A 22243-nucleotide genomic window follows, 5' to 3' on the forward strand; every position below is an offset into this window, starting at 1 on the left:
TGCCCTAGCAGATGGAGGCATTACCTGACAGGGTTACTGGTCAAAGACACCCGTAGAGATTCTAAGCAAGTGACAAGTCTTTCATCTGTTGCTCCAGATTTTAGTTCCAGGATGAATTCCTGTGCTGTAATCTGTCTGCTGCTCTTGAGGCTTCCCTGCAAGAGGAAAGTCACACTGATTTTCTTTCTGGTACACAATTAGTTTATACAGATGACCCAATACAGTTGCTGTTTATGAGAAAACCTTGATTCCTGATACTTAATAAAAACATTTTAGGAACTACTATAACATAATTCGAAAATATGAGTAAAACGAACTGGTGGAAATATTTGAATCATATGTTGTTTCAGAGTTTTCAGTACATATTTTTGACTGCAAATGAACCAAGCGAGAGTCAGAGAGCAACATCTGTCAGTAGGACAAAGCCCAGGTATGTTCAGTGTAGCATATTTCAACTGTAAATGAATGTTAACAGCATAACAAAGGAGGTGAGAAAAATATACGGTATGTACCAAAAATACATAATTCAACCACAAAATGTATTACATGAGGTGAGAAACTTGGCATATTATGGCTACTTGTTTCATTAACCTGAAAAACAGCAGACCCTTTGATTACCTCTATTAATATAAAAACATTAAAGTATGATAGAAAAGAGGGTAATTTTTCATGAACTAAGTCCAAGATAATTTTTGCAAAGATACTCATTTTTCCACGTATGCTACATTTTGAGTAAATTTGTTATCTTTACAGATCTCAAAAAGTTAAGGTAGTGAGAAAAGTGACTAGAATAAAAAGCGTTGAAATCATTATTTACATGCCTAATCCACTGACGCCTACCCATACTCGTTACTTTTTTTGAAAGACTGAGGGTCCGGAAAGCAGACACTGTATAATATGTAACACTGAAGGTAGGTTTTGTCCAACAAACCTGGTATATCGGCACTCAAGGAATGTCTACAAGTAGCCAGAACTATTTAACCATATTAATCTATATGCTTTAATGCTCTGCCCTTTTTTTAAAAGTTAAGCCAAACCTGGAAGAAAGTTAATTTCGCATCGTAAAGTGTTGAGGTGTCCTGTGACAACAGTGTCAATTCTATGACCATGTCTACACTACAAACTTTGGTCAATGCAAGTTACATCAGCAAAAAATTTTTTTTAATTTTACCCTTCTGTAATACTATTTTTGCCACAGTTAACCAAGTATCGTTGATTTTGTTTCAAAATTTTATAGTGATTAGAAGTTGATGTAAGTGTTAATACCTTGGACTACTCATGTATTTACCTTTCCTTTTATATACACCCAACTCATCTGCATACTCTGGATTAATTTTTATAATATTATAAGCCCTATTTCATTTACAATATTGCGGCTCCTGCAATATTAGACTTCCACAGCCTTCCCACCTTAGGCTGAGGCCTGTGTTTTTCTGTCATCTGCCTGAGCCAGGATGCCAGGTGAAAGATTGCCTATTGCCCTGTCCTACCCCAAGGGTCAGACCCACTTAAAACCGTTAGTTGCTCTGCCCTGCTGAGGGCCTGAGCTCTCTAGACTGGTTACTGCTCAGCCCTGACAGAAGGCCAGAGCCTCATAAGAGTGGTTGACGCTCTGCCCCACCAAGAGCAGGGGTCAGAGCCCTGAAAGCACTAATTCCCCCTTAAGCTTGGTTGGACAGCCAAACAGTAGTGAGGGGGCGTGGCCCCCTGCTGAGACTGACAGGGTGAGTTAACCGCAGATCCTTCCATCGGGGCATCCAGGACTAAGTCATCCTGTTATCCTGACTCCAGCAAAAGGTAGTCTCTCTTATGGTAGTTGGGTATCAGTTCCCCAATGCCACTTGCCTTTCTGCCACTCATCACTCTTCCGGACTATACCATCCCTAACTTTGCCTTGCACATTAACAGGTGCATCCCAATGCCCAAAATTGCTTTGAATCATTCCCCTGTGAAATCCAGCCCCTGACATTGGATACTCTCAGAAATGCCAGATCATCTGCACCAAGAGGTACAGTACACCCCTATCTACCAGTTTTACCTTAAACCACAACTGCTCTAAACCACACAGCGTTTGTGAGCACTTGAACTTACTTTTGTTTTGTTCTAAGAAAGATGAAAGCAACAAGAGTTGTGGAAACAAATGGTTACAGTACACAACAAAATCATAAAATGCAAACCTGGGTCTACATTTATGCATAGTTACTTCTCATATCTAATAAAGTAGATTTCTTCCAAAAAGTTCCATCTGTTGCACAGCTGGCTAGTTTCTCAGGATCCAAATATTCACAAAAACACCCCCCAATCCACGAGGCATTTTCCTCAGTGAATGGTTTCTTCAGAGTGTTTCTTTCTCCTCTGTTTTATACTGAAAACAGCTTACTATTTGTGTTCTCAGATAGGGCTTATCCTTATCCTGTTGTAAAGATTTTTTTTTTTTTAACCTTTAAGTGGTTTAGATAGTTTATCATTCCCTCTGATGGTTTCCCATTCAAAATCTTAATATTGTTCAAAGCTATTGAGTTGCGCATTGCATCAATAGCCAAAAGGGGTGGCGTGACAACTCTCCCATCCCCCACCCAAATGGGCCACCACTGAGACATCTTATCTCCAGGTGACCAATTTCTATTCCAAGTTCGTAAAACACACTTTCAATATCAATACATTACTCCTTAAATATTACCCATACATACATCTCACAATGATTACAAATCTCTCACATTAGGAGCTCTCTGTAAATCTCTTACATGTTACTCTTTATAGATAAATATCCTGTAAGACATGTGTTTGGTGCAGATCTCAGATGAGGGATGTTTGTTAAAAAAAAGGGATGGAGGGGGAGAATCCTTCATAGAAGGGATCTCTGTCTCAGAGGTTGTGCGTTTATTTTGTACGGGGCATTTTGATGTGGTCAGAGTAAAGCAAAAGTAATTATGATTATTTGCAGCATGATATAGTGATTCATCTGTCAATGCCACCGCAAGGGAGCAAATGCCAGAACTCAGTACATGATGGTTTGCTGCATCCCCTTGTCAGATGGCTTTTAAGAGGTTCTTGCATCACACTTGTATAGTGTCAAGGTTCCTCCCCCACTCTGAACTCTAGGGTACAGATGTGGGGACCTGCATGAAAAACCTCCTAAGCTTATCTTTACCAGCTTAGGTCAAAACTTCCCCAAGGTACAAAATATTACCCCCGTTATCCTTGGAATGGCCGCTACCACCACCAAACTAATACTGGTTACTGGGGAAGAGCTGTTTGGACGCGTCCTTCCCCCCAAAATACTTCCCAAAACCTTGCACCCCACTTCCTGGACAAGGTTTGGTAAAAAGCCTCACCAATTTGCCTAGGTGACTACAGACCCAGACCCTTGGATCTTAAGAACAATGAACAATCCTCCCAACACTTGCACCCCCCCTTTCCTGGGAAATGTTGGATAAAAAGCCTCACCAATTTGCATAGGTGACCACAGACCCAAACCCTTGGATCTGAGAACAATGAAAAAGCATTCAGTGTTTTACAAGAAGTCTTTTAATAAAAAATAGAAGTAAATAGAAATAAAGAAATCCCCCCTGTAAAATCAGGATGGTAGATATCTTACAGGGTAATTAGATTCAAAAACATAGAGAACCCCTCTAGGCAAAACCTTAAGTTACAAAAAAGATACACAGACAGAAATAGTTATTCTATTCAGCACAATTCTTTTCTCAGCCATTTAAAGAAATCATAATCTAACACATACCTAGCTAGATTACTTACTAAAAGTTCTAAGACTCCATTCCTGTTCTGTCCCCGGCCAAGACGACTACAGACAGACACACAAACCCTTTGTTTCTCTCCCTCCTCCCAGCTTTTGAAAGTATCTTGTCTCCTCATTGGTCATTTTGGTCAGGTGCCAGCGAGGTTACCTTTAGCTTCTTAACCCTTTACAGGTGAGAGGAGCTTTCCCCTGGCCAGGAGGGATTTCAAAGGGGTTTACCCTTCCCTTTATATTTATGACATATAGTAATGCCATATTTATTCCAGCTGTAACATTAAATCCACATGAAAACAAATTTTAATAGCTCTTTGAGACAGGGACCATCTTTTTGTTATTATACAGTGATTAGCACAATGGGACCATGGTCCATGATTTGCGCTCCCAGGCGTTAATGTAGTTTGTATTCATAATAATAAAAGCTAGTAAACATAGTTGGTACAGTAGACTGGATCAATATACAAGCCCATATTACTCCTAACAATAGAAGAAAAGGGTGGGGAATCCATTTACAGAAGAGCTTTCTGGAAACATTGCATTGACAGTCACTGGTCCAAATGCCCATGGTGCGCAACCAAGATTTGACACTGCATGGGACAGGAAAAGTGAAAGTGAAAGCCTTGAAGGATTTCCCAAGCCATGCCCGTTCAGGTAACGTATAATAAAGGTATCCAAGTGGTGGTACTATAACACTATATATTGCAATGAAGAATGGAGCGGCTCCTTATTTGGTCACCAAAATTACCTGTGATTTCTGTGCTAAATTTATCCATCAAGAAGGAAAGAAAATGTAACCTATATGTGATGACCGCCATCTTGGCTAACACAACATTGATTGAAGTAGGCACCTCCAATTCTAAATGCCTGACTCTCTACAGCTTGAACTAAGCTCAGTAGCCGGGGGCTATAAAAGACTCATCTATCAATTAAGCACAGAGGGCAAGACATGTAACATGCTGGCCAGTAGGGTACATATGCAGAAATTCCTACATTTCAGAGTCATGATGCCAAAATAAGATTTCAATATTTTAAACTACTGACCAAGTTAGACCATACAAAATGTATTCTCCACGAACAAAACATTTACTTCATTTGAATCTCATTGGTAACGAGCAGTATCAAGGAATTCATACTTCATTCATCTCTTGGGTCACTAAATTAGAGTGCCCAAAAATTTTCCAATACAAGTACAACTTATGTCACAAAAACTAATTCAAAACGTAGAACTGTTCCACATTGGATTCATTTGAAAGACTTTTCTAAAAATCTGCAAACCTTAACTTTATTTTGACATCTTATGTTTCATCTAATACATCAATTAGGTTTTGCTATGTGAACTAGAGGAGCAGTGGCAGATGAAATTCTGTACTGACAAATATAAAATCATTCCTTCTCGTGTGTATTGTTTCAAGTAGTCACAACACTTACTAGGTTCCCAGTTGGTTCCAAAAACTCAGAAGAGAAACTGTAAAGCTCAATGAAAACCTCTGCTCACAGTGTAGCGGTGGTCAAAAACCAAACTAAGTACTAGGATGCATAAAGAAGGGAGTGGATAATAGTGAAAATGTCATTTAGATAAATCAGTGATATAACCTCACCTAGAATACTGTGTTCAATATGGGTTACAAAAAGGATACAATAGAAATAATGGGGGGTAGAGAAACTGAGTAAAAGCAACAGGAATGACTGGACTATGAAAAATATTTGCTACAAAGAGAAATAGAAAAGAAATGATTTACACTGAAGAGAGGATAAATAAAATAGTGACATCATAAAGGTACACAAAAACAAACAACAATACTGAAAAGGTCAATCAGACATGTATAGTCACCTTGTCAATTCTAAAGTAAGGGTCATATAATGAAATTGAAGAATGGCAAATTTAAAATAATATGGAAAAAAAATTTCACAAAACGCACAAGTAGTCTGTGGAACTCATGGCCTCAATATCACTAAGATCAAGAACTAAGTAGGATTCAAAATAAAAATTGACATTTGTGTGTCTATATGACCACTGTGAGACACAGAATACCGAGTTAGATGGACCCTGGTCTGTTGCAGTATGCACCTTCGATTTTGCTAAATAACATTGCACAAATTGAAATTAACTAAAACAATATAAAATGGAGAATAGAGTCAAGTTTAAAGAATGCATGATCAGCCAAGTAAAAACGAAGTTACTTTAAAATAGTACTGCAAAGTAACACTGTAACTGAAGTGTCAGATGTTTGCAAGGGAACTTATTTGTCCCAATTGACAGTAATACCTTTAACTTACAGCAGTGTTTCCCAAACTTGGGATGCCGCTTGTTCAGGGAAAGCCCCTGGCAGGCCAGGCCGGTTCGTTTACCTGCCGCGTCTGCAGGTTCATCTGATCACAGCTCCCAGTGGCCGCAGTTAGCTGTGCCCAGCCAATGGGGGCTGCAGGAAGTGGCGGCCAGTATATCCCTCAGCCTGCGCCGCTTCCCGCAGCCCCCATTGGCCGGGCACAGCGAACCACAACCAGTGGGAGCCGCAATCGGCCGAACCTCCGGACGCGGCAGGTAAACAAACTGTCTCAGCCCGCCAGGGGCTTTCCCTGAACAAGCGGCGTCCCAAGTTTGGGCAACACTGCCTTACAGGATAAACTCTGCCCAACATATACAGACAACTTCCACTGTTACCTAAAGATATAAACAAAACTAAAATGTGGTGCTTTAGGACATTTGCATCTAAGGATTGATATTAGTCCAAAAAATTAAATAACTCAATTATGCATTATCATCCCTCCAAACATGCATGTAAAAGTAGTAAGTACACTAAACTTTTCATAAGCATATTTTTGGTGTATTTTAGAAGTGACATATACTTACAGCCTTTGAAGCAGTACTAATATATTGCATCACCATTTCTTTTTTGGTATTGAAGTCCTTTTCTCGCAATGGTGTTTTTCTGTCTTCATTTAAATTCATATCTTCCTATGGGAAAAAATTGAAAAAACTTGATTTAGCCATCCGTGTGTCTGACGATAAGGATCTTAATGAGGTCCTACACTTTACTGAGTAGGTATATATGAACACGTTAAATGTGAAATTTAAGGAAAAAAAACCTATGAAAAATCGAATACTAACAATGAGGAAACCGAAGAATCAAATACAAAATATCCACTTAAGCAATTTAAAACCATGAAATAGGAAAAAATATTTTAAAAGTTCTCTTTAATTTTCAAGGAAAATGTGTCATGGTTTTACCCGCCCTATTTGGCAATTTCAGCAACACCACAGTAACCTTAGTCCTGTAGGGACTTTACAGTGCAGAAGCACTAGCAGTGTAGTAGTTCCCGTTTAATCTCCTCCTAGGAATCATATGCAAAATGGACACATTGCATTGGATCCAGTGTTGGGGTGGGAGACCTGTATTTCAGATTAGATGCAAACAGCACAGTCACGCTACCTCCTCTTCCATCACCCAAAACAGTAAGGCTCTTGTAAGAGTACCACAGAGTTGTAACCATATGCACCAAAAATCAAGACTGCAGTATCAGTCATTTTGGAAAAATGTATGCAAGATTAGGGCAAAAAATACAGATCCTGGGATCTGGAATCTGCACTATCCTAGAAGGGTGAAGCCTCGCAGTAGTTCATAGGTCAAAATTTAGTCTTCAACATCATGGAGGCTCAATCTATTGATCCTTTTGAAATTAAAATAAAAGCCTTAAATCAGCATCAGAAGCTGACTAGGGAGACAGAGCAGTGGCTCTCACCCTATTTACCATTGTGGACCACATCCAATGCTACCGATATGGTCCTGAGGATGTCACATGGGCCACAGTCCTGGGCTGATTGGGCCACAAATGTCCCGCGAGCCGCAGGTTGAGAACCACTGCAGTGAAAGGACTCAAGCACTGGCCTGATGTGGTCATAGCTGCCTAAACCATGCAGAAGGTGGGAAGCCACATTCCTTGCCAGCTGGAGCCTGTGCTTTGTCATCTTCACATTTGGCTTCAGATACAGTGAATTACAATAATCCGGCCTTGAGCTGACAAATATATGTAGGACTGCGGCCAGGTCCTCAGCTGGGAGCAAGTTACACATATAGCTTACAAGCTGAATGTGAAAAGAGGCATATTTAGATGCTGACACTACCTGGTCATCCAAGGCTATTGAAGACTGCTGCAGCTATTCTCAGATTAAACTCATGAGATGGACCTCCGTCAGTTCAGGCAAGGCGACTGCTAGTCATTAAATTTTGAAGATGGGGCAGCTGTTGACTCAGCCTAGTCAGAAATCATACATACACATCTCTGTTGGTCCTTCAAGACATGCTGCGAACAACTCTGTTCTCCTCGGCTTTTAGGGAAGGAGAGGTGCAAGGAGAGCTACTATTTTGTGATAAGGCAGGAAGTAAGTATTTGGTTTTTATTATTTTTAGTCAGTGAATTGTGCCAAGTATATAACCATATCACACCCTAAGGATCTAACAGTCTGGTTCAGTGAATGGGGTCTTTTTTGAGAGACCCAAAAGCAGTACCAAAGGATCTATTTGTAATCTCATTTTTGTCCTACCACTGAGATTTAAAATATTTAGCCATATTCCCATGCAGAACATAACGTAGTTAAAGTTGCTTCTCATTCCACACACTTTCCAGACTCTAAAAGATATTGTTTAAAGGAAATGGTATCAGGAACCATTTAAACAGGGTTTGTTATTTTGGGGGTGGGGAGAGACACCATTTTCTTTTCATGTTACATATGTTGAAAATTTCTTCAATCACCATCACCACCACTTCCATAACCGCATTGGTCATTGGGGCACCATCATTAATGAGCAACCAACCAATTGTCTCCACCCCGATGATTGTCTGTCAGTGCTTGAGTCTCCGTGAAGTCCACTCCTGTCCACTCTTATATTGTCAATCCATCTCTTCTTCTGTCTACCTCTTCTTTTCTGCTCTTGTACTGTCCCTTGGAGGAGGATCTTGGATAGGCCAGATGATCTTTTTACATGGCCGTACCACTTCAGCTTGTGCTTCTTCAGTCGTCATATGACCCAGCACATTGGGTGCTGGGCGATGAGGTTGCGGACCCCTTCATTAGTGAGGTGGTCGAAGTAGGAGATGCCCAGGATTTTACGGAAGCATCTCATCTGTGCTACCTGTATTTTCCGTTGAAGTTCTGCCATAAGGGTCCTTGTCTCGCACGCAGAGAGAAAAATGGAGATACCCAGTGCACGCAGGAGTTTCAGTTTGGATTCCAGAGAGATGTTTTTATTCTTCCAAATTGGCTTTAGCTTTGCCACTGTTGCTTGCACAGTTCTTGCCCAAATTTCTGCCTTGGACTCTTCATCAGTGATGATTGCCCCCAAATACTTCAACTGTTCTACTGTCTCCAGCTCTTGTCCACAGACAGTAATATGTGAGCTGATCCCATCACATTTGTTTGTCATCAGCTTGGTTTTCTCTGCACTGATTTCCATGTCATATTTTGTGGAGGTTTCATCTGAACATTTCACACGGTCGGCAAGTTCATCTTTGCTGCCTGCCAGGCCATCAATGTTGTCAGCGAACCAAAGATTTGAGATTGTTCACCCCACAATGCTGACTGTGCACATGATCTTCTAGGGCATCGGTCACTAAGCACTCCAAGTAAATGTTCAACAGTGTGGGCGAAAGAAGGCAGCCTTGTCGGACTCCAACAGTGGTGCGAAACCATTCTCCTGTTGCGCCATTGACAAGAACTGCACTGCTGGCCTTGGCACACAGTTGTTTAATGGTAAGAATAAGCTTACAACCAACACTGTACTTCTTCATGGTTGCCCAGAGAGCTTTGTGCCATATTCTGTCAAACGCCTTCCTGAAGTCAACAAAGACGTGGTAGATGTCCTGCTGGTGTTGTAAGTACTTCTCACATAGAACACGAAGGTTGAAAATCTGTTCTGCGGTACCTCTTCCAGCACAAAAACCAGCTTGTTCTTCAGCAATGATATTCTCTGTTTGTGGCTTCAATCTGTTCAATATGACTCAACATCACTTTGCTAGGATGGCTGATTAAGCTTATGGTCTGGTATTTTTGATACAATTGCAGGTTGCCATTCTTTGGCAGAGTGATGATTACTGACTGTGCTCACGTGGAGGGCTACTCACCCATCTGCCAGATCTTTTTGAGTACATCTATTACTATTTCTTCTCCGAATTTCATCAATTCAGCTGGGATGTTAATACCTGTAGCCTTTCTGTTCCTGAGTGATTTCACAGCTGTGTCCACTTCTTCACGCAGTATTGGAAAGTCATCCTCCTCTGTTGTATCTGGGCTGTTTAAGACACTCAGATCTTCATGTGTCTGGTGGTTGTATAGATCAGACCAGTAGTTTGTCCACCTATTGATGATGACCCTTTCTTCTTTAAGACTGTTCCTTTCTTTGTCTTGAATTGCATTAGCTTTGGTCCATTTTTCCGAACCTGGAAGGCTTGTTGGCTATTTTTATTATTAATACACTCTTCAATTTTAGAGCATTGTTTTTCAATCCATATCTCTTTGGCCACCTTCATTCCTTTCTTGATCTTTCTGCCAATTGCTCTGTATTTATCAGCTCTTTCAGTGCTGTTCTTGTCTCTCTTAAGCTCTCTTCTAATATCACACACTTGTGACCCATGGTTTTGTCTTCGTACGATGTTTCCCAAGGATGCCCATTGCTGCCTCATTCATTGAAGCATTAAAATTGTTGGTCATTGTTTCTAGGTCTTCCTCGAGAGCAAGCAGCGGAGCACATTTTCCGCCCATCATTGCTTGGAATGACTCTTCAATGTTTCAGTCTCTGAGACTTTCAGAGTCAAACGGTTCTGGTGAACTTTGACCTGATGATTTTCCTTAGCTGCAGCCAAAAATTTAGCATCAAAAGGTCATGATCACATCCAATATCAGCACCAGGGAATCTCCTTGTTTTAGCTCTGCTAATCCCAGAATGAAATCTGTTTTGCACCATGATGTAGTCGATCTGGCTGTTATATAGACCATTAGGTGCATGCCATGTTGATCGTCTGGATGCTTTATATGCTCCTAATGTGTTTGCAAGAACCAGATGGTTATAGCTGGCAAACCCCACAAGTCTCAATCCTCTCTCATTGGTTACCACATTTCAGAAAGGGCCACAATAATCTCACCAAACTGCCTGTGCATCAGTACCCACTTCAGCATTCCAATCTCCTTGTATAATCAGGATCTCTCTCTTGTGTACCTTATCAATGTCTTGGAGCTGATTGTAAAAACCTTCAATTTACTCGTCAGTCTGTTGTAGGGATGTAGACTTGTACCCCTGTGATATTAAATGGTACTGCCTTTAGACAGATGGAAATAAGCCTCCTAGACATTGGGCAGCATCCTAATATTGAATTCTTCACATCTTTATGCACAAGTAATCCTATGCCGTTGATGTTTTTCCTCTACCCTGTAATAGAGCACATGGCTTCTTCCAAAAGATCTCAACAAAGTTCTTCCATCTGATCTCAGAGATTCCTAGGAGATATCGAGTGCATCATTCCATTCCGTACGCAAGTTCTTTTGACTTTCTTATTTTTCTCAGTGCTCTTACATTCCATGTGGCTATGGTGATGTTATCTCTTCCACAGATCCTCTTTGTTGGGGTTACACCAGTAGAATACTTGTCACGTCTGCCCTGGTGGGAGATGGATGGTGCGGTCATTATTAACCTGGGCTGTGATTAATTCGCTATGGACATCGTTGACTTGCTCATTATATGGTATTTCTTGGGAAAATTTCTAATCTGGCGGAGCCCATCCTTCTCCAGTCACACTCTTACAACATGCAGGACCAGTGGGCCTATTCTGTCCTCAGACCCACAAGGGAAAATTTACTCCAAGCCAAAACAGGGATCAAGTACTCAAAGGGCCTTATATAGAGCTTTTTCCCATTTATGTAATTAGATTTACCATTCTTGCTTATAAAATTCAGTGAGCCCACCATCTTAGTGGTTGAAATAGGTTTTAGTTTTATATAACGAAAGTTACTGTAATCTACATACTAAACCTTCTTTCTAAAATTTGTTCCCTATTTGCTCTTCTGGAATTGCCCTAGTCTTTGCAGGCCCACTTTTGCCCATTTAAACAAAACAAAAAACAAAACAAAAAAAAAAGGATGGTCTCTGGAGGATACTTCAGAAGTATCCAGCTGTTCTTAGAAAAGGAGAATTCTATCCTTTTATTATGCTCAAAACGCCACTATGATGATATCCCAAATAGAGCTGATCCATAAAAAGATCTTAGACATGAAACAGTCATATTTGTCTACGGTATCTTATCCTGATCTGATACTTATCTACTCTCAAAGCCAGGGCACTGAGAACTAAGCTGACTAAGTAATTCTGTACCAATTGCAACTCTTATCAAGCAAAGCCTCAGGTCCCACTGCAGGGCCATTCCTAGCTATTCTGGGGCCCTAAGTAGCCCCCTCATGAGGGGAAGGGTGTGGGACCCAGGCCTCCATGGCGCTGGAGCTGGCTTGGGGGCAATGGGAGGGGGAACTTCCCCTCAGCAGCGCAGTGGGGCCAGGTTGCTGCACTTCTCACCGCCAGAGAGTGCAGGTCTGGCCCTGCTGCAGTCCTCCGGGAAGTGTGGGCGGGGCTGGGGTGGGGCTGGGGCAGGGCCAATGGAGAATAGGCAGGGCAGGGGCTGGAGCAGCACACAGCTGAGCAGGGAACCAGGATATTTGCTGCCCCAAGTTTCCTGGTACCCTACACAGCTGCGTACTTTGCGTACAGGTAGGGACGGCCCTGTCATAGAATCATAGAGTATCAGGGTTGCAAGGGACCTCAGGAGGTCATCTAGTCCTACCCCCTGCTCAAAGCAGGACCAATCCCCAACTAAATCATCCCAGACAGGGCTTTGTCAAGCCTGACCTTGAAAACGTCCAAGGAAGGAGATTCCAACACTCCCCTAGGTAACGCATTCCAGTGTTTCACCACACTCCTAGTGAAAAAGTTGTTCCTAATATCCAACCTAAACCTCCCCCACTACAACTGAGACCATTACTCCTCGTTCTTTCATCTGCTACCATTGAGAATAGTCTAGATCTATCCTCTTTAGAACCCCTCATAAGTCATGTGTTCCAGTCCCCTAATCATTTTTGTTGCCCTTCGCTGGACTCTTTCCAATTTTTCCACATCCTTCTTGTAGTGTGGGGCCCAAAACTGGACAAAGTACTCCAGATGAGGCCTCACCAATGCCAAAGAGTGGGGAATGATCACGTTCCTCAATCTGCTGGCAATGCCCCTACTTATACAACCCAAAATGCCGTTAGTCTTCTTGGCAACAAGGGCACACTGTTGACTCATATCCAGCTTCTCATCCACTGTCACCCCTAGGTCCTTTTCTGCAGAACTACTGCCTAGCAATTCGGTCCCTAGTCTGTATCAGGACAGAAGAATCCCATGCACTAAGTGCAAGACTCTGCACTTGTCCTTCTTGAACCTCATCAGATTTCTTTTGGCCCAATCCTCTAATTTGTCTCAGGCCCTCTGTATCCTATCCCTACCCTCCAATGTATCTACCACTCCTCCCAGTTTAGTGTCATCTGCAAACTTGCTGAGAGTGCAGTCATCCTTCAGATCATTAATGAAGATATTGAACAAACTGGCCCCAGGACCGACCCTTCGGGACATTCCGCTTGATACTGGCTGCCAACTAGACATGGAGCCATTGATCACTACCCGTTGAGCCCAACAATCTAGCCAGCTTTCTCTCCACCTTATAGTCCATTCATCCAGCCCATACTACTTTAACTTGCTGGCAAGAATACTGTGGGTGACCATGTCAAAAGCTTTGCTAAAGACAAGGAATAACACGTCCACTGCTTTCCCTTCATCCACAGAGCCCATTATCTCATCATACAAGGCAATTAGGTTAGTCAGGCATGACTTGCCCTTGGTGAATCCATGCTGACTGTTCCTGATCACTTTCCTCTCCTATAAGTGCTTCAGAATTGATTCCTTGAGGACCTGCTCCAAGATTTTTCCAGGGACTGAGGTAAGGCTGACTGGCCTGTAGTTCCCCGGATCCTCCCTCCTTCCCTTTTTTAAAGATGGGCACCACAATAGCCTTTTTCCAGTCTTCCAGGACTTCTCCCGATCGCCATGAGTTTTCAAAGATAATGGTAAATGGCTTTGCAATCCCATCCACCAACTCCTTTAGCACCCTCATATGCAACGCATCCAGACCCATGGATTTGTGCTCTTCCAGCTTTTCTAAATAGTCCTGAAACACTTCTTTCTCCACAGAGGGCTGGGCACCTCCTTCCCATGCTGTGCTGCCCAGTGCAGCAGTCTGGGAGCTGACCTTGTTCGTGAAGACAGAGGCAAAAAAAGCATTGAGTACATTAGCTTTTTCCACATCCTCCGTCACTAGGTTACCTCCCTCATTCAGTAAGGGGCCCACACTTTCCTTGACTTTCTTCTTGTTGCTAACAGACCTGAAGAAACCCTTCTTGTTACTCTTAACATCTCTTGCTAGCTGCATCTCCAAGTGTGATTTGGCCTTCCTTATTTCACTCCTGCATGCCTGAGCAATATTTTCATACTCCTCTCTGGTCATTTGTCCTGTCTTCCACTTCTTGTAAGCTTCTTTGTGTTTAAGATCAGCAAGAATTTCACTGGGAGGTTACACACAGAGACTAGAACCCAACTCTCCAATATGGCAATCCCAAATTACATCCCCTTTGAGACACTGCCTCTCAAAGAATCAGACAACTTTTTGTCCTTGACTATGCTGCCTGTGAAATGGGGCTACTAATGCATAGGAAAAACCTACTGTTCTTGTGTTAAGCATCCTCTAAGGGCTGGATAACAGCGCTTCTATTTCTTTGACCATGGGATGCTGTTCCAGAAGAGCTGAGCAGAGATGGGATCCACCTATTGAGAAAGAAAATCTGGATCGGACTAGCTAACCTAGTGAGGAGGGCTTTAAACTAGGCTCAACAAGGTCAGGAAACAAAAGCCCACATATAAGTCAAAAACATGGAGACCTGGGAGAAGGGTCAGAATCTGGGGGGAGCATTGGCAATCATAGTATGGACAAGGCAGAGATGAGAGAACAGAATGGAAATCAAATCAGTATCTTAGATGTCTATATACTAATGCACGAAGTATAGGGAACAAACAGGAAGAACTAGAAATGACAGCTGACACCACAGAAACTTGGTGGATTAACACGACTGAAATATTGGTACAGAAGCATACTGCTTGCTCAGGAAGGACAAGCAGGGAAAAAAGGGAGGAGGTACTCCCTTATATACCAAAAATGTAAACACTTACACTGAGATTGAGATGGAAATAGGACACAGACTCATTGAAAATAGCTGGGCAATGATAAAAGGGTAAAAAACAAGGGTGATGTTATGGTATGGGTTTGCTACAGACTACCTAAACAGGGGGGGGAAAAAACGGGGGGGTGGATAAGAGGTTTTTGTTTGCTTTTTAAAAAGCAACAAAATCATCCAAAACACACACACACAATTTAGTGGTGATGGGTGACTTCAACTATTCAGACATCTGTGGGAAAAATACAGCAGGGCAGATTATTCAATGCTTTGGAGACAATTTTTGATTTCAGAAGGTGGAGAAAGTAATTAGTGAAGAAAAACTGTTCTAGATTTAATTTTGACAAATACAGAGGAACTGGTTGAGAATTTGAAAGTAGAAGGCAGCTTGGGTGGAAGTGATCATGAAATAATTGAGTTCATGATTCTAAGGAATGGTAGGAGGGAAAAGAGCACAATCAAGATAATGGGTTTCAAGAAGGCAGGCTTTAGAAAACTTTGGGAGTGGATAGGTAAGATCCCATAGGAACCTACTCCAAAGGGGAAAAAAAGCTCAAGAGAAGTAAGCAGTTTTTCTGAAGAGCTATTAATAAGGGCAAAAGACCCAACTATCCCAACACATAGTAAACATTCGAAGTATGGCAAGAGACTGCCCTGGCTTAACCAGGAGATCTTCAATGATCTGAAACTCAAGAGAGTCCTACAAAATGTGGAAACTAGGTCAAATTAGAAAACGACCACCACAAGCCAAGACATAAAATGAGATTAAACTAGCTAGAGACAGAGTAACAAGAAAACATTCTACAAAATACATTGCAAGCAAAAGGAAGATGAAGAATAGCATAGGCCCCTTAGTCAATAATGGGGGAAAGACAACATAAAATGTGGAAATGGCAAGTGTTGAATGACTTTGATTCAGTTTTCATCAAAAGCGTTAGTAGCAATTGGACGTCTAACATTGTTAACGCCAGTGAAAACGAGGTAGGATCTGACTCTAAACTACGTTAACAACAAGTTAAAAATTAGACAGATGTCTTCAAGACACCAGGGCCTGGTGAAGTACATCCTAGCATACTAAAGGAGCTGACTGAGGAGATATCTGAGCCATTAGTGATTATCTTTGAAAACTCACAGAAAATGAAAGAAGGCAAATATAGTGCCAATCTATTAAAAAAGGGAAGAAGGACAATACGGGGAATTACAGATCAGTCAGCTTAAGTTCTGTATCGGGAAAAATAATGGAGCAAATAATGGAGCAAATAATCAAGTAATCGATTTGCAAACACCTAGAACAATAAGGCGATAAGTAACAATCATCGTGGATTTTTCAAGAACAAATAATGTCAAACCAAACAAATAGCTTTCTTTGATGGGATAATCAGCACTGTGGATGGGGGGGATGTGATATATCTCTACTTTAGTAAGACTTTTGATATGGTGTCACATGTCCTTCTCATAAACAAATTAGGGAAATAGTAGCTCCATCTAGGCTCTATAAGGTGGGTGCATACCTGGTTGGAAAACTATTCCAATGGTTCAAAATCAAGTTGAAAGCACATATTGATTGTGGTCCCACAGGGATCGGTCCTGGGTCCAGTACCGTAATGATTTAGATTTAGATAATGGCATAAAGTTTGCCAATGATACCAACCTAGGAGGGGCTGCAAGTGCTTTGGAGGATATGATTAAAACTCAAAATGATCTGGACAAACTGGATACATGGTCTGAAGGAAATAGGATGAAATTCAGTACGGACAAATGCAAAAATAGTCCACTTAGGAAGGAACAATCAGTTTCACACATACAAAATGGGGAATGACTGCCTGTGAGGGAGTATTACAGAAAGAGATCCGAGGGTTATAGTGGACCACAAGCTAAATAAGAGTCAACAGTAGAACACTGTTGCAAAAAAGTGAACTTCATTCTGAAAATATTAGCAGGAATGTTGTAAGCCAGACACAAGTAGTAATTCTTCCACTCTACTCCATGCTGATAAGGCCTCGCTGGAGTATTGTGTCCAGTTCTGGGTGCCACATTTCAGGAAAGATGTGGACAAACTGTAAAAAATCTAGAGGGAAGCAAGAAAAATGACTACAGGTCTTGAAAACATGATCTATCAGGGAAAATTGAAAAAACGGAGTTTGTTTAGTCTGGAGAAAGATTATGGGGGGGGGGACATGATAATCTTTTATGTACTTGAAAGTTGATGTCACAATGAGGGTGGTGAAAAACTGTTCTCCTTAACCTCTGAGGATAGGACAAGAAGCAATGGGCTTATACTCCAGAAGGGCAGGTTTAAGTTGAATATTAGGAAAAACTTCTTAACTGTCAGGTTGGTTAAGCACTGGAACAGATCGCCTAGGAAGGCTGTAGAATCTCCATCATTGGAGGTTTTTAAGAACAGGTTAGACAAACACCCCGTCAGGAATTGTCTAGTTATTACTGAGTGCAGGGGACTTGACTACATGACCTATTGAGGTCCCTTCCAGTCCTACACTTCTATAATCCACCTACTACAAACTGATGTTAATCCTGTAGCTCAAGTGGCAGAAGGGTCTGTGCAGTGCTGAAGGTTCAGGCCCCAATACCACATGATGGAGAGCAGTAGTGTTACACGTAACAGAATTGGCTTGAACTTTACTTTTATTCCTTTTTTTAAAAAGCTAGGTAAATTTCAAGAGAATGCTTATTTACCCTACAGCAAAGTTACAGAAAGCCACTTACAGATCTATCAAGTCTACTAACCTTCCATTTATAAAACTTAATAGATTGAACTCCTTTAATCTATCACTGTAAGGCATGTTTTACAATCCTTTAATCATTCTTCTTGCTCCTGAATTGCAGACACCAGAACTGTACATGGTATTCCAGCAGTGGTTAGACCCGAGTCAAATATAGAGGTAACATAGCCTTTCTACTTCCATTCAATCTTCCCCTGTTTATACATCAGAGGACCACACTAGCCCCTTTGGTCACAGCTCATCATGCATCATGACAACAAAGTCTTCTATAGAGTCTCTACTTCCCAGGATAGAGTCCCCCCAACCAAAATTGTTTGGCCTCCTTTGCTAGAACCTCTTTTCTCTTTGTTGTTCAGAAGGCCTGTGCTGAGAGTAGTAATAGGAAGGGAGCATCTCTCTCAATAAAGTCTGAGGTCTGGTTTGTTTTCTCCTTGATACCTGTGGCATATAGCACCCCACAGATCAAAAACTGGCTCACAAATTTTATGGAATGATGGTCTTGATCTGTATTGGAATTAAACAAGTCACAGCCTTCAAATAAGAGGCCCGCAGTTGTGATCTCTTCTTCTTCCAGTATCCATGAAGACTGTAACGAAGAAGCCTTGCTCATGGCAACACCTGTGACCCTAGAGGTCTTTGCAGTGTCTAAAGCATCTAACACAACCTTCAAAGAAGTATGAGCCACAAACTGACCTTTCTGTTATAAATGGACCTCAGTTTCTCCCCGATATCCTGAGAAAGCTTTTCTATACAACTTGATACATAATCCCATTTAAATAACTATATTTAATTAAAAAGGGCCTGGCAATTAGCAGTAAACATTTCCAAGCTAGCTGAAGAATAAGTTTTTTCCTCCCAATAGATAGTCCTTTCAACTTGTGGCGTTCATTTTGGTAGCCCTTACTATCTAGATCATTTGAACAACAGCTGTCACCAAGGATCCTGGGATAGGATGCATTCAGAAGTACTGAAAGCCAAATAAGGGTACTATTTGCTTGTACCTGGTTTACAAGCAATCCAGATTGTATTACAAAAGTGAGCTGTAGTTTTCATTATTTACTAGTCCCAAAAACTGTCTCATCTGAAAATTGGTAAATTATGATTGTGTGCCTTCTTCCAGGTCACGGATTAAAAAAAGAACACGGGGCTAAGATCCCACAAAAAACATCACCACTTGATGATGATTCCCTGTTTCCCTTCACATCTTGATACATACTCTTCATTCAATTAGGGACAAAAGAAGACTCATTCACACATTGACAATGAGCTTCAAGTGAACACACATCAGTCATGGCATAATTATCTAAATTAGAAACATCTAAAATTTACCACTAAGTATGAAACAGTGAGATGGGATTCTTACCATCATTTTTTCAAAAAGTGCTAGAATTTCTCGCTCTGACAAGGGTTTGGGGATGAACTCAACCACATCTGCAGGAGGCGATGACCAATCAGTAGAGGAATGCGATTGTTTCAGCTGCAATAAAGGAGGTCTTTCTTTTCTACTGCCTGGAATCCTTATGCTGGCAAATCTATCCAACTGCAAACAAAAAAACAGTGAACGTGTATCACCAGCTGTCATTCGTATTATATTCAACCACAGTAAATAATTTTCACATATACTTTTTTTAAAAAGCTAATTGTCTGACATGTTTGACCAACAGCTCGCATTTACAATTTGATTTTAACATTTTTATGATGAGAGACCTATTCTACTCATCTTCAGACATTTAAAAAAAAGTCAGCTGCTCCAATACAATGTCTACTTTAAAAGTTGGCATTGATAGGTATCTTTTTTGGTTTTTATTACCCAAGACAAAAGGAGTAAGGCACATCAATTCAGAGATTTATTTACAACACAGACCTTTAATTTTGGATGCCCAAATATTATTTGGCCAAACCTCAGCAATATATTCCAGTAAAAAATATAAAGTTCACTCTTCCCAAGAGTAACCTTGAGTTTATAATCTACTATCTAGTAACTGATAGAAAATGAGCGTGTATCCATGCAAAGTCAAAGCACTAGATGAAAGCTCATCACCACCACCAGTCCCCACTGGGAAGGAGACTGCTAAGATTCTTACCAGGCCACTAGCCCTGCACTCCAACAGGAGGTCACTCCTCCCTATCAGCCTCTGGTTAGGGGCTGCCAGATTATAATTTAAGGCTGCTCAGATGCTGCTGCTACAGAAAAAAGTACTTGTCCCTTCACCCATCGGATACATGGGAGGTCTCTGCTACTATCCATTTTCTCCAGCAACCTCCTGGTTGCTTCAAGAGGGCAAGTGTCACTGTAAGGTTCCCCTCCCCTGAATATCCAATGCCTTTATCTATTATAGCAGAACAAGCACCAGTCAAATGAAATGTATGTAGGTCTTGGCAGTTTCACAGCTGCTCAGAGCTCTAAATAGGAGCAAGTAACGAGCCAGGCAATTGGTAAGTTTTGGAATCTCTTTTATGGCATCCTTAGGGTTACATGAATGATAAACTAAGGGGAATTCTACTCCAGTTACCATTAGTGACAATTGTGACAGCCAGCAGTTTTTACTGAGTTAGCAAACATCTTTCAAAGGATTCTTATTTTACCCATTACAAAAAGTTCTGCAACAAGTACCTCTTATCGAAGAACATAAATAAATATTAGGTATCGCTTATAAAAAATATTAGGTACTGCTTATAAATCACCCAGTTTTGTTTATACCATACTTTTGCAGTATAAGGGGTCTTTTCCCTAGATATCTATTTTCCCATAGACTTCAGACCAGCCATAATAAAGTAAAGCCCAATATTCAGACACATGAAATTCCTGAATACGGGTCACTCAGATTAAAAATCAACATTCTGGTCTTCGAGTTCAAACATACCCTTTACTAATACCATGAAGGCTTTGGAAGAACAATTAATATCTGAATGACTTTAATGTACAAAAATTAAAAAAGAGGATTAAAAAGGTTAATATTAAACTAACCATTGCAAAAACTTATTGAAAAAGCTGGGTTTTTTTTTTAAATAGACTTCTTTGCTTCTTATGAAGGAAATTACAATTCATAACGGGCATGATTTTGATGTTCTAGAACTCTTCCTAATAAAATGTTGACTTTTTTTGTTCAATACTTAAAGTAACATTGATTTTTTTTTTTTTACACTAATCACAATTTAAGCCTGTCATGATACTTCACAGTATTAAATGTTGCCATTCTAAAAATACTAAACTATTGTTTATGTAAGCGACTTGGTAAATTTCTTCTTTGTACTTATTGCATAAAAGATAGCATTCACTAAAACACAAGAAAGTCAATAGTAACATCTAGATGGTTTAGTTTTGTTAAGAATTGTTTCAAGAGTTTCTTTCCATTTCTTCTCCTCCTCCCTCAGCTCCACAACATACTACAACACCTTACTTCCTTATCAAGTAATACCACCAGAATTTCCCACACTACCATACCAATTACTTCACTTTACCCTTCTTTTTCCACCTGCTAACCCCACAACTTGACAGGGCAAGGAACACTTATCAGTTTTGTGGTCTTCCCTACACTTGGCATTTCCAACACTTCAGATTGGACAGCACATAGGAGGAGTAGATGTAGAAGTGCAGAATCAGTTTGAACAATCCCATAAATCAGAAGTCTTAGTCACAGGTTTGACTGAGCCTTCAAGACTGGACACACTGTCAAGGAGGATCAAAAATACAAGCAACTGGAAGTACTACTGCATAATTCAGACTTTTGCAGTCTGGTAAGCAACAGATATTAACCTAGCCAAATCAGCTAGGCACCTTCCCTTAGTTTTTGTTACTGCAAGAACGCTGTTTTTAAAAGTATCTGAACTTCCTAAAGCCTTACTAAACCAAACCTTTGGTCCAAATATTTTGTACCATGTATACCTACATGAAAGCTTGATTCATACATATTAGATAAGAAATATAGAAGTAACTGGCTCGAATATAAACAGACTATTATGTGAGAGGTCCCTTAGCCTCTATGTAGATTACAAAAGTATTGCTATTAAGATGTACTATTAAGAGCAAGTAGAATAACAAATGGAAGCTTGAAGTCTGTACCTGTTTTGCGTTTTCACAATTATGGAAAGACAACCCTGCCAATTGCCATGGTCCCAGCTATTAGTATGTTGCAACAAAGTAACAGTTATTACAATCAGACTTTAGGAATTCACATTTTACAGCAAGTATTGAAAATATGTATCCAATCAGGTACTACACATGGGGACGATATACAAAATTACTCCAATAAAAAAAATAAAAGCACAAACTTGTACTAAGCTAAAAAACTCCATTTAACTGCAGTTCATATTAGAAAAAAGTAATTTTCAGCTTCACTGAGTTCCACCTCATGAATTACAAATTCATCATCTCTTGATGACCTTGAGTATTGTACGTACACACACACACACACTGAAAGTCATCAGGTGATTAATCTTTGTATG

General features: G+C 40.7%; 1 protein-coding gene across 2 annotated transcripts in view; it reads right to left on the reverse strand.

Annotated features, from left to right (window-relative positions):
- DIAPH3 (diaphanous related formin 3) overlaps positions 1–22243 on the reverse strand; it is a gene marked incomplete at its 3' end in the record, with an annotated part of 518684 nt that overhangs the window by 459775 nt on the left and 36666 nt on the right. For both annotated transcript variants that reach the window (XM_084632924.1, XM_084632923.1), the window contains 3 exons: positions 19161–19337; positions 6606–6710; positions 25–155 (listed from right to left, as the gene is read on the reverse strand). In XM_084632924.1, the coding sequence (XP_084489050.1) occupies positions 25–155; positions 6606–6710; positions 19161–19337 (413 nt within the window). The remainder of the gene's footprint in view (positions 1–24; positions 156–6605; positions 6711–19160; positions 19338–22243) is intronic.

This window comes from Lepidochelys olivacea (assembly GCF_965140295.1).
Source record: "Lepidochelys olivacea isolate rLepOli2 genome assembly, chromosome: 1".
NCBI lineage: Eukaryota > Metazoa > Chordata > Testudines > Cheloniidae > Lepidochelys > Lepidochelys olivacea.